General features: G+C 38.8%; 1 protein-coding gene across 6 annotated transcripts in view; it reads left to right on the forward strand.

The window, feature by feature from the left end:
- The first annotated feature begins 773 nt into the window (after positions 1-773).
- KCNH7 (potassium voltage-gated channel subfamily H member 7) overlaps positions 774-13,088 on the forward strand; it is a 478,227-nt gene continuing 465,912 nt past the window's right edge. For all 6 annotated transcript variants that reach the window (XM_019457808.2, XM_019457841.2, XM_019457812.2 and 3 more), the window contains exons 1-2: positions 774-1,120; positions 2,793-3,023. In XM_019457808.2, the coding sequence (XP_019313353.1) occupies positions 1,045-1,120; positions 2,793-3,023 (307 nt within the window). In that variant the 5' untranslated portion in view covers positions 774-1,044. The remainder of the gene's footprint in view (positions 1,121-2,792; positions 3,024-13,088) is intronic.

A 13,088-nucleotide genomic window follows, 5' to 3' on the forward strand; every position in this document is an offset into this window, starting at 1 on the left:
ACCGGGCATGCTCAGCGGCGGTACCAGCAGACTTTAGTCTTTGGGAGACTCGGTTCAGCTCAGGGCAGGGACAGGAGTGCCAATTCAGCTAGGGCTTCAGCACCCACCTCCGCGGAGTCCTGGGGATCCGAACTAAACCTGAACCCTTAAGTGGCTCATCCTCAGTCTTCAAACTCCCGAACGCCACCAGAGCTTAGAAATAGTCCTCACTGAGGGACTGTTTTCACACCTGTCTTTTCTTTGCAGCTAAGGGTGTTTTAGCTACTGCGGCGTGAGGAGCTCAGGGATGGAGCCCTGTGGCTGGTGGCCGTGGAGATCACCTTCCCAGAGTAGCTGTTTGTCACTGAGTTTTGGAGATTTCTTGGCTGGCTTCCGCTAAAGCACGCTTGAGTAATCCGAGCTGTGGCGGCGCCCAAGCTCTCGGGATAAAGGGTGTGTGTGTGTGTGTGTGTGTGTGTGTGTGTGTGTGTGTGTAGGGGAGAGGGCGGGGATAGAAACGTCAACTCCCCCCAACCCCCCAGCCTCCTTTTCTTTCTCGTCTTCCTGCAAAAGCCGCACGAGTCTTCCATCCCCCTCCTCCCCCCCCCCCCCCCACCCCCCAGCCATCCTCACAGCTCTGGGCAACCGCCAGGTTAAGCCCATTTGCACTGGGAAATTGGCGCTGTTTGGGAGAAGAGAAACAGATCGATTGCCCTTGTGACTCCCCGCCCCCCTCCCACCCCACCCCACCCCCACCGCTCCCTCCCTCCCTCCCTCCCCCGCCACCCCCCTCACCCCGCCTCCTTCCCTCTCCCCACCCCCAAACCCTCTCACCCGCGGCAGTCCGGTGCGAGGCCCCCTCCGGAAGGTGAAGGGGATGGATTGGGCTCCGCTAGGGAAAGCGGGTGTCTAGAAGTGGTGCTAATGGGAAGAGATTTCTGGTTTCAAAAGAGGATGCTCTGCCACAAAGAGCGGCTCGCGCGCTGGCCTGGGCTCTAGCCGAGGAGAGATCCCGGGAGAACTCCAGAGCTCGGGGGGAGCGCTCCTCGGAGGACCGGGGTCAACATGCCTGTTCGCAGGGGGCATGTGGCACCACAAAACACATTTTTGGGGACCATCATACGGAAATTTGAAGGGCAAAGTAAGTTCATTTGTTCTCTTATCTCTCCCTCGCTTTCTGCTTTGACGGTGCACTTGGCGTTCGCCGCGTTCAGGCTGAGGAGCCGGCAACTCCGGGCTCTTTCAAGTTAACAGGCTGTGAAACCGAGCCAGGAGGTTCGAATGGCAGCGGGAGTGTTCTCCCCCAGATATTAATTCTGATTTACATTTTAGATTATGGTCTCCATTGTAGGAGGCAATTTGATCCTCCTCTCCCACTGCTCCATTATCTGCCTTGCTACTTAATGTCCTACTCTTCTACTATCTTAAAGGGAACGTACTAGTATAACATGGGTTTATATTTTGAGGCTGTTTAATTGTAGACTTTTTGAAAGTCAGGAGTAGAGCAGAGCATACCACTGGAACCAGAAAATGTAAATGGTAGCAGCGATGTAAACGGCTATGCAAACTGTATTTTACCTGGGTTAAATTGCTAAGCTGTGGTATGACAGGGATGCTTGCTTGCTTTTAGTTTATAGAAGCTAAACTTTGCATTGAATCAACGCAAATATATCCCAAGAAGGATAATTTGGGAAAAGCAATATCTGATCCGTGCTGGTTCCCAATGCAAACGGTTGATTATTCAAAACAACATTTATGCCCCTTTATCATTTCCTTAAATTTCCGTTACGAAATGTGAAACTTGAAATGTAACAAGTAAATCCCACAACTGAATGCAGATACATTTAACATTCTTCTGTGGACTAACTGTAAGGAATGAATTATTGTTATATAAACATATTAATTTGAAATCCTATGCTTGTTAATTCATATTCCACATTTCCTTAAAACTACATTAGCACACAATTATGTTATACATTTTGCAGGTATTGGCACTGCATTTAGTGACATGAGGATATAGTACCTTGTGTACAAAATATACTAGTATATCCTGTTCCCATCTTACCTGGAAATAGTAAATACAATTTATGATCGAAACTTAATGAGCCCTTTGTATTGAAATCCCTGCTACTGCACACAATTTCAAGGTTCTCCCCAAGTAAAAGTGAAAAGGTGCTAATGTGACATTTACTGTGTATGTGTAAATTTTTTTTATCTCCTAGACAATATATATTATGAAAGGTGAATCTTCAAATTATTAAACTATTAACACAAAATAGTTTTATTGCTAATAGTTTCACGTTTTGTTTTGTTTTTAACATGATGAGTGTGTAGCATGCCTTAGAGGGATAGAGAAAAAAAGCCAAATCCAAAAAATAATAACTACTTTGAGAAAGTTGTACTCTTAAGGGCCAAAGCTGAGGTGAGAAATCTGACAGTTACAAGGTGTTTCATTGTTTGGGCTTTGAAAATATTTATCTTACAATTAAATGGTATTCTGGAAATAATCAATGGGCCAGCTGCTTGTTGAGTGTTCATTAGGACCCCCGGGAGTTACAAGGCTTGAGAACTAGACTATTTGAGAAAGTACATTCTTGAAATTTGAAGAGTAGTTCCTTAATACTTTTTGTTAAAACTACTTAGGACTGTTAATTTCACATTTAGGATTTTTTTTTTCTTTTAAAACCCTGGGCAGTTAGAAATTTGGGAAGCACCTGCTTTTCAGATCTCCTGTTATGCAACAATTTGCTCCAGTGTTTATGGAAATCTTGTGGAAGCTTTTTAAAAGATGTCTCACTATCTTCTTATTGCAGATAAAAAATTTATCATTGCAAATGCCAGAGTGCAAAACTGTGCCATCATCTACTGCAACGATGGGTTCTGCGAGATGACTGGTTTCTCCAGGCCAGATGTCATGCAAAAGCCGTGCACCTGTGACTTTCTCCATGGGCCTGAGACCAAGAGACATGATATTGCCCAAATTGCCCAGGCATTGCTGGGGTCAGAGGAGAGGAAAGTGGAGGTCACCTACTATCACAAAAATGGTAAAGTTCATCTATTTAGAATTATTTTTACTTGATTGCAGTGAAATGAAATTTTGACAACTGATTATTGAAAGTTCATATGCAGAGAAGCTCCAAATATTCAGTTGTAGATATCTTTTGCTTCTAGTATTTTAGGATTCAGGAAATCTGGATGCTTTCACTAGTGGACTAGTAAGGACAATTTCTTCTTTGAGTAAGGGTACTCTGTACTCTTCAAAAGTGCAATGACTTACTATCACTAGGACAAAGTACCACAAATCAGTCTTACTCTCTCCCCTTTCTAGGGAATAATATAAAGGCCAATAATTTACTGATTGCGTTGATACATGTTTCCAAGGAGACACATACAGAATTTTATTTGCTTGAACCTGAAAATATTTCACAAAGCAACATCTTATAGAAAACTATGTATCTTCAAGTAAAACTACTGCAGTTATAAATGTTTCTTGGCTCTTCAGCTTTATTTGATAGTCAACACCCCTTGTTTCTTTTGCTCCTTTTCATGTAACATTAAGGTGATATGTAAGAACGTGAAGAATTGGTCCAGTAAACCTATGTATATTCAAATAATAAAGGCTGTTAAAGATTTGTCCTAAAATAAGAAATGGGCAAAGGGAGCTATGATACTGTGGTGTTGTCAGTAATCATTTTTATAGCTGCAACAAAACTGGCATCTCAAACTTAAGGTCATACCTCAACTTCAAGGGCACCCCTCCTTCTTTCAGGCTTGCTATGGGAGTATAATATAATAGACCTATAATAGTTCCCCCCAAATGTCCATTTAATAGACATGCATTCATTAAACATACCATATATAGCATATGAACTCACATGTATGAATATTCATATATACCCATTTAAAAGAATATACATTCTCAAATATACACAGTGATATTTGACAATTTAGTGCTTAAATGTAAATCACTTAAAATGCATGCTATGGTTGGTTTTGTTGATATTGCATTACCATTTTTTTTCCATTGGCAGAAATCATTGAGGCAGAAGGGTATATAGTCAGATTTTTAGGTAACTCTTAAGTTTTACAAATGAGAAAATGATATGTTGTAACCTATATCATATAATGATTCATCATTTGATGAAATACACAGCAGAAATTCTAGCAGGGAAAAGGTTTAACCCTTCCTCTTATTTTCTTACAATTAAATATTTTATGATAGAAAATGTAGTTCTTAATTACTGGTTTTTCCTTAACATCAACTTATGTGAGTATATGTGACAAACTATGATTAGAAAAACAGGTTTGTATAACTTTGGATCAATCTGCAATGAAAACAATTATATGATTATCAACCAACATAGAGATTGCTTTTAAACTTCTCATCCCTCCCCCCCTTTTCAATCAGTAGTGTTGGCATGCTAGAAATAGCCTAATTGCTCTGTTGTCTTGAAAGCATTTCTTGGACTAAGGCTCTCACTATCCAAATGCAACCCATCTTTTTTGTGTGTGTATCTGATGCCAACAATTTGGGCTTTTGGAGTAATTTAATTGTCTGACATTTTTCCCCATCTGAATATTTATCATGATATTGACACAATCTATATTGTGATTATGCAGGGCATGCTGGTCCACATTTGATCATTATGTTTTCTGGGATATTTCAGTATTTTTTTTAAACTTGAAGAATTTAAGTATAAAATGAATCTGGACTGTCAGGATCACTTAGATACTCACTATATTTTTCAGAAAGTATTTTGAAATGAAAGTTGTTATTTATTATATGGCACACGGAATGGTGATATTTCAAAATCTTGTGTAACTTGTATAATGTGAGCACAACAAGTTATCTCAGAATACCCAATAAAGGCAACTTAAGGTGGAATCACAAACATGAATGTAAAAGTTTCTACAGCGAAGATGCTCCTGGTACATTGACTAATGCAAATCTTTCTATCTGAGTGATGCACTTGGTTATATGAATTAAAACCTTCTCATTTTAAAAAAGGAATCTTTACTTAGAAGCTTGTTTAGCTATATAAATATTAACCTTTGTGGTGATGATTTTGATTCTGTTGGCTTCATTTTCAGATTTGAGTCAGTTTACAAAGACTTGGTAATCTTTAGAGCTAATGCCAAATGCTGCCTATTTTACTTTTATTGATATGAAATATGTGAGATAATGGGCCAAGCTTTTTATTTTTCTTTTTCCAAAGAAAAAGATTAATTTTATTATATTTTTGGATTGTGAAGACACAGCCCAATTTGCTCTCAATGTAATCAACCTGTGTTTTTGAGGCTAGTTCAGATACCTTGAATAGAATCTTCAAAGTGCATTGGTTTTATTCACATGGCAACTGCAAATTCAGTCAGAGTTTGTGAAGTTCAAATGCTTTGGAAACCTTGCCCTTAGAGACCTGCCTGGCACCCTACATTTATAAAATCAGGAAGGGATAAAATCACCAACATTTTGTATTGGTTTGTTTTTCAATTTCCTTACTTCTTTATTATTGAGCTAATTTACTTTGGGGAGTTTCTTGGTTTCTTAAGTATATACAGTAAATGCTTCCTTTACTTATTCTCTATTTAGCACTTTACAGGAATATGGATAGGAATGTACTAAGCACAGTGAGCAAAGTAACAAAAAGTTGAGATATTCTGTTTCCACTTTTTCCAGTCACTCATACTAGAGCAGCAAAACCATAAGCTTGGTTTTACTTCTGAACGCTTGTTTTCCAAACTGGCCAGAGGTGTTCTGCGAAGTTTGAACCCATGATCTATGCCATGAGTTCACATACATGCAGTGTGCGATCAGCTGCATGATCCCCCTCATGAAGCCACACTTCCTTCCATGCTACTTTATGTGATTTTACCAGGTACCGTTGAACTTGCTGTTTACCAGAATATCAATTTTTAAAAACCTAGTTATTTGCAGTAGGCATATTTGACAGCCCTTCCTTTGAGGATTCTATTTTACAGTTTAAGTCATTATTGCATAAATCATTCTTGGCAGCTGTGAAATATTGCTTGAGGTGATAAAGCTGTAAATCTTTTGACATAAAGCTCTAATTATACAAAACTATAATTACGCAGAGGCTTATACAAGGATGGGCATGTATTTTAATAGGGTAATGCATTCACTTTTAAAACAACTTTTTAGGGGTGCCTGGCTGGCTCAGTCAGTAGAGCATACGGCTCTTGGCTTGGGGTCTTGAGTTCAAGCCCCGCGTAGGAAGTAGAGCTTACTTAGGAAAAAAAAACAAACAAACAGTTTTTAAACTTAGATTGAGGAATAACAAATGCTTCAGTTAATAACTAGATCATAGTTTGAAGGTGATGTTAACAGCAAGGAAACAGAAAAGTTGGTCCTCTTTTAATTTATCGCTCATCAGGTTTGGAGTGTGTAGGTTTTGTAGTTCTCCACTACAAAGAGAACTAGCAGTTGACGTGCTTGTCCACTTCAGGCATACACAGACGTGTGATTTTTACCTTAAATTATCCAGCAAGTCTAAACATTTGGAAAATCAAAGTCTGTTTCTCCAAAGTAAATAAATAAATGCATGTCTTAACTCAGTCAGAAAACAGGGCATACAATGCTTCATTTTTAGAGGTTGGAGCATTCCTGTCTTTTTGCCGTTATGCTCTCAGACATGGTACAATGACAGTTTCGTTAACAAGCCAGAAATGTGCCTATCTTTGCCTTGCCGTCAAAGAACTAAAGGATGAGAAGAGGCTGAAGGAAGTCTTTTCGTGATCCAGACAGGGCACCAGTCATGTTGGGACAAAGTTCCAGAGGCAGTGTTTGATTCACCTAGACTCAAAAGAGGTTTTGGTTTGATAACATTAAATCTACCATCTCTGAGGGTTATTTGGAAAGACCTTATAGAAAGTGTTTCATTGTTGGGAGGAAAGGTGAAGATGTGTGCTGAGTGCCACCACCTCTCTTGAAGGTAGTGTTTTAGGCGCTAGAGGAACAATAGGAGGAGATGCAAAAGAGGACACAAGTCCATTTCTGCTTTCAGGATATTTGCATTATGGAGTGACTAACATTCCCTTCTATCTTCGAAACCCCAAGATGTTTTCGTGAAGTTGTTTTGAAAGAAAAAAGAGTGTATAGACCATGAAATGAAGAAGCTTTTATATAAATGGAGAACAGAATTTAGGGTTAATTACCACTCTTCCTCTATCCCCCCACTGTAAAATAAACTTGTTTTTGTGTATTTCCTGTCTCCTTTTGTCATTTATATGCAATACTAACTTATTAAAGGAACAATGTAGTTCAGTTAAAGCCTTAATAGCTCAAAAATAAATGTTATCACAGTCTTCTGTGTTGTATGACATGTAAAATATTCAGCTTTCGTAATTCCCGAATTGTGTAGTAGAGATACAGACAGTAGCTTTTATAGAAGAATGGAAATATATTCTATGTATGTGTAATTCAAGTGATAAGAAAAATTTTCAGGGAGTGTCTTGCCTAGAATTTATTTTGGTGTTCATTTTAACTTTCTGTTTATACACTCTCATGTTTCACCCAACAGTAACCTTAAAATGTATTTTCTTTCATATACCTAAAGTTTGTGACATCTCATGGACCCTGGATATTGTATAGAACTTAAATATGATCAGTGTATTGATTAAGAAATTAAGAATTCTCGAGAAACATTCCTCCTCACCATTTGAAAACTTGATTTCACCGTTGTCCCAAGTGAAAACAAAATGTCCCCAAATGGTAGTTGGGCTACATTCATCAGTCCCCTTTTTACCACCTACCAGCACTGTACCTCTATGCAGCTCTGGTCCTAAAAATTAGAAGCCGTGTTGTCCGCCAGCTTCAGAGATAACTGCTCAGTTATTTTCACACCCAAGGGACTTGAGAACAGGGTCAGTTCAGGGTGATAGGGACAGACTAGCCTTAGTGGGAGGAACTGACTTCTCTGGCCTCTATTGGCTTTCAACATTGTTTTTATTTTTATTTTTTCACTATAAATAGTCACTAAATCAATTACGGGCACTCAGCAGCCAGGAGAGTCCTAGGATAATTAATTCACAGGGAAGTAGCAGTTGGACTATGAAATGTTAAGACATCAGCATTCATCTGGCCATATAAACTAGAGGCCTCGGGGTTGTTTTCTGTTTTGGGTTTTCCTTCCTCTTCTCCCCAAACCAGTTGGTCACAAACTTTTTTCAATATTTACATCTGAAATATCTCCCAGTGTTACCTTTACTTTTCTATCACTGCCAAATGCCATAGTCGAAGCCCTCTTTGTTCTCTGGAATATTGAGGATTGAAGTTTTCCTGCCTCTGCTATCCTTTCCTCACAGTGCCATCAGAGAGCTGTTTCTGAAACAAGAATCCCATACGCTGATGACTTATTGAAGCCAAGCATCACTCTAAATAAATTTCATATATTAAATGATGAGTACAGCAATCTCATAAAATATGTATTCTCATCATCCCCATTTTATAAGAAAAAAACACTGTGACCCTGAGACATTAATTTGCCAAATCACACACAGCTTATAGTGGTGATGCCTGATCCCTTAACCACTTTGCCATATTTGCTGCTAAATGCCCTTATGATATACCTTGACTTAAAACACCTATCTTAACTCATTAAGACTCTCAGGCTAAAGTTATAGACTTTTTAATAGGATGCTTGGTCCCTTTCAGAATTGAATTCACTTGGGTTTTTAAGTAGGGTATGTTCAGAGGAACCAGCTGGATTCACAGGTCTGACCAAGTTTACCTTACTTGCACCTCATTTATTTCCTGATACCTACTTGGATAATAACATCCACTTTGTTAGGGTAATTGGATGTGTTGTATACAATAAAATACATAGCGTTATTTCTAGCTTGGTCTCTTGCCCATAATATGTACTTAATAAATATTTATTAGGTGAATATCTTGCCAAGTCCATTTCTGTTACAAATCTTATGTTTCAATAATATTTGACTGCTCAGAGTTTCTCGAATAAGCCATGCACTTTTATGTCACTGAGGCTTTGCTCACCCTTCACAAGTTTTCTTTCATCTGTAGTAAACAGTTCAAAACCTCAATGAATATATTGCCTTTCCCTCAGCTTCTCACTCTAAAGAAACCATTATCCGCCTTCCAAAGACCGATCAAAAGACTTCTCTGTGAAGTCTTTTCTGATGATCCCATTGCCTGCTCCAGACTACCAACTTAACGTTTCTCTGTGTCTTCACAACACTTGGCTCTAAACTCCAATGTAGCACCTGGAATGTGCTGTATGTCATTATATATTATTGTAGTTAACCATCTGTTGCTTAAAGTTCATCAGGAGAAAATATTGAATCTCACTAATTTCCATGTCCGGAATATATGGAAGAGTGCATGGTATGAAGTACATGCTCAATTAGCATTCACACAAAGAATGAAGAGAGGATAAGAAATGGTACCATGACGCTGGGGAAGCAAGAAACAAATTGAGATCAGGACGCATGAGAAACGTGAGCTATGGAGACTATGTGACGCTTTGATTTTTCTTACTTTCTAAAATGTTAAGAAGAATTTTCACCTGAATTTCCTCAGTAACTAGACTTCCTTGCTTATAAGCTAAGGTATAAATCATCTTTATAACCTACAACTATGCAGATAGCTAGAAATATTTGATAAAATGTTAGAAGCTATTAACCAAAAATTAGTAACCAGTTACTACCCAAGTGGCACTCACTCAGCACCGCATCGAAATGGCTCTCCAACAATCTCTCCGTAATAGCCAAACCCAAAATTCTCTCCTGTTCTTTTCTGTCTTGAATTTATTGCTGTGTTTGACATACTGTATTGACCACACAAGTTACACAGTTTTGGCATTTTATATGTAGTATAACGTTTTATTTCTTGATGTTTTCTTGAAAATTCTTAATTGACAGTGAAGCTTGCTCTCAGGGCCACTTAGTAATGAGGGTGTTAAATCTAAAATAATAAAGATAGTTTATTAGCAATAATAAAAGTCATTATTATTAATTATGATTGTCAAATGAACATTTTCTCTCTCTTTACTGTGCTATCTGCGTTTAGCTGAACTACTGAGGAACAATCGAATCAGACAGCAGTAAGACATTAATCACCATCGTGAGGAAATTTGTCCTATTACTGAACAGTTAAGGTGAAATTGACACTTGTCACACACAGGTGGGTTAAGAGAAATCCAAGTGCTAGGCTCCTATTGCTATGACAGAACATTCCATATTTTTCTTTTAGTCCTTTAAATTATATGAAATATCTAATTAAGAAAACCAAAGTAGTCTTTCTGTGGGCAGTTCAAATGGTGGCTGAGATGACCCCCTGGGCCTTTTCCTCAGTTAAAGTAGGTCTGCCTGTGAACAAACTCTCCTTTTCGTGGTTTCCACTGTTTTGTAGAATTGTCTCACACTTTTTTTTTTTATTATTTCAAAAATGGATAAGATAGCCCGGCTGGTGCTTGGTGGGTGAGAACTGGAGAGGAGTGAGAGAGAGCTGCGGGTGCATTTTGCCCTTAGTTGGCTCCTGTTTGCAAACTCATCTAAACTAGACTGTGCCATGCGGGGTCTGGCGAGGCTGCTACAGCCACACTGCTGCTCTTGCTTACCTGCTTTTTTCTCTGGGTGGCCAGTCAGACGCCATTGTGACAGCAGGTGGACTCTCACTGTTGCTGCTTTTATTTGGGTTTTTTTCTTTCTGTTCTGTTTCGTCTTTATTTCTTTCTTGACAATCATTGGGAGTGTTTTCTTTTCTTTTTTGAAATAATGAATCCTTTTTTTAATGTTTATTTATTTTGAGAGAAAAAGAGTGAAAGAGAGTGTGAGTGGGGGAAGGACAGAGAGAGAGAGAGAGAGAGAGAGAGAGAGAGAGAGAATCCCAAGTAGGCTACACTCTGCCAGTGGAGAACCCTTCAAAGGGCTTGAACTCATGAACTGTGAGATCATGACCTGAGCCGAAACCAAGAGCCAGACACTTAACTGACTGAGCCACCCAGACAGCTCCATTTGGGAGTGTTTCTGTTTGTCCGATTTTGTTTTCCTAAGACATGGATTCTTTCATGTTTGAAATAATTAATTGGTTTTGAGAAACATGTAATAACTGCCTGGGTTGGAGGTAACTTAGAATGGTTGTTGCTTCTGATACTGACGTTTGACTTCTGTGTTCAAAACACCCTTCTTAATTATATTCAGTGAAGTCTGTACTAATGACCCAGGATGATTAGAGTGATGACAAAAAGTATAAAATTCGTGGTGGTTTCATAATCAATTTCTCAAAGATCAAGTAAAGAATAAGATCTAGGACAAACAGCATGAGTGACTCAGTCGGTTAAGCATCGACTCTTGGTTTTGGCTCAGGTCATGACCTAGTGGTTTGTGAGCTTGAGCCCTGCATTGGGCTCCATGCTGACAGTGTGAAGCCAGCTTGAGATTATTCTCTCTCTCCCATTCTCTATGCCCCTCCCCTGCTCGTGCTCTCTCTCTCTCTCTCTCTCTCTCTCTCTAAAATAAATAAATAAACTTTAAAAAGAATGAGGATAAACTAAGGTATTTTTATTTTAAAAAATAGGGGCACCTGGGTGGCTCAGGCAGCTAAGCGTCTGACTTCGGCTCAGGTCATGTTCTCATGGCTTGTGAGTTCGAGCCCCGCATCGGGCTCTGTGCTGACAGCTCAGAGCCTGAGCCTCTTCGGATTCTGTGTCTTTCTCTCTTTCTCTCTCTGCCCCTCCTTCGCTCACACTCTGTTTCTGTCTCTCAAAAATAAATAAACATTAAAAAAATTTAAAAGAAAAAAATAAAAATCCATCTGTGTTAGAAAAGATCACATATTGAAATCACAATCCTTGGGTTTTTTAATATACTAAGATTACATCAATTCAATAAAATAAGTGTTAGAGCTACGTGACATCATATGTTGTATGAATAATTTTTCATCAGGTTCCCATTACTTCTCTTAGCTAAATTAGTGAAAAATTTCTTCCAGTTTTACTACCAAATTCTTATTACACCATCCATTTTCTTTAATAGTGTTAATCAGATACTCTTGAACTGTATATTCATTTAGGTCCTGTATACACATGGATATGCTCTCCCGGTTTTAAGTTTTGTGGTTGCAGTTTATAGACCATAGCCCTCCACGTTATTACTCTTCTCCCAAAGGACTAATGTTAATTGAGTTCCAATCTTGTGACTGGCTCTTTATATACATTACATTATCTGATTTTCATGATAGCTTTGGGAGTAGATATTATCACTTTTTACAGGTTAAGTTGACATTCAGAGAAGTTAAGTAAAGTACTGATGATCACAGAGGAAAGTGGAGATGAGTTTAAAATCTAAATTTGTCTGTGCTTGCAAACTTTATTGCCTCCAAATGATACACTGTTCAAACCTCACCTGATTTTGTAATTAGATGTCCTAATTGTAGTTCTTAATTATAGTCTTTTATCGATTACCTGAGGTGTGAATCTGCTTCAATTAATTTGAACCAGAAGGTGAATGAAGCAAGCTTTATCCTAGGTATTTTGTATTTTAAACAGAACTATGTCATTCAGAATGGATCTCTATGTGGTAGGATGCTCAATTTCAGTAGAATGAGGATAGCCAGTGTATGCCAAAATCTTTGCATAATTATTAATGGCATCCTTTTTTCCTTTTCAAAATGTCCCTGTTTGAGACTGTAAATTATATAGTCAAGGTAGATTTGGGGGACATTTTAGTTAATCAGGACATTTAGTTCCTCAGCTACTATTTGTCTAGTCCTTATCTAAGTGTGGAAGAAAATTCTTACGGTATCGTGATTCAATTGCAGGAGCTCCGTTGTGCTCTCACCCTCTTCTTCCCACAAAAGAGTTTTGTTTCCTGGGAAAATTATGCAATTTGACAAGATCCACCACTGGTATTTAAAAGGGAAATCCTAGGGGCGCCTGGGTGACTCAGTCAGTTAAGCCTCCAACTTCAGCTCAGGTCATGATCTCGTGCTTCCTGGGTTCTAACCCTGCGTCCAGCTCTGTGCTCACAGCTCAGAGCCTGGAGCCTGCTTCGGGTTATGTGTCTCCCTCTCTCTCTGCCTTCCCCACCTCCCACTTGTGCCAAGTCTCTGTCTCTGACTCTCTCACAACAAT

The sequence above is a fragment of the Panthera pardus genome, unplaced genomic scaffold, assembly GCF_024362965.1.
Source record: "Panthera pardus isolate Hobbes unplaced genomic scaffold, ASM2436296v1 HiC_scaffold_10, whole genome shotgun sequence".
Classification (NCBI taxonomy): domain Eukaryota; kingdom Metazoa; phylum Chordata; class Mammalia; order Carnivora; family Felidae; genus Panthera; species Panthera pardus.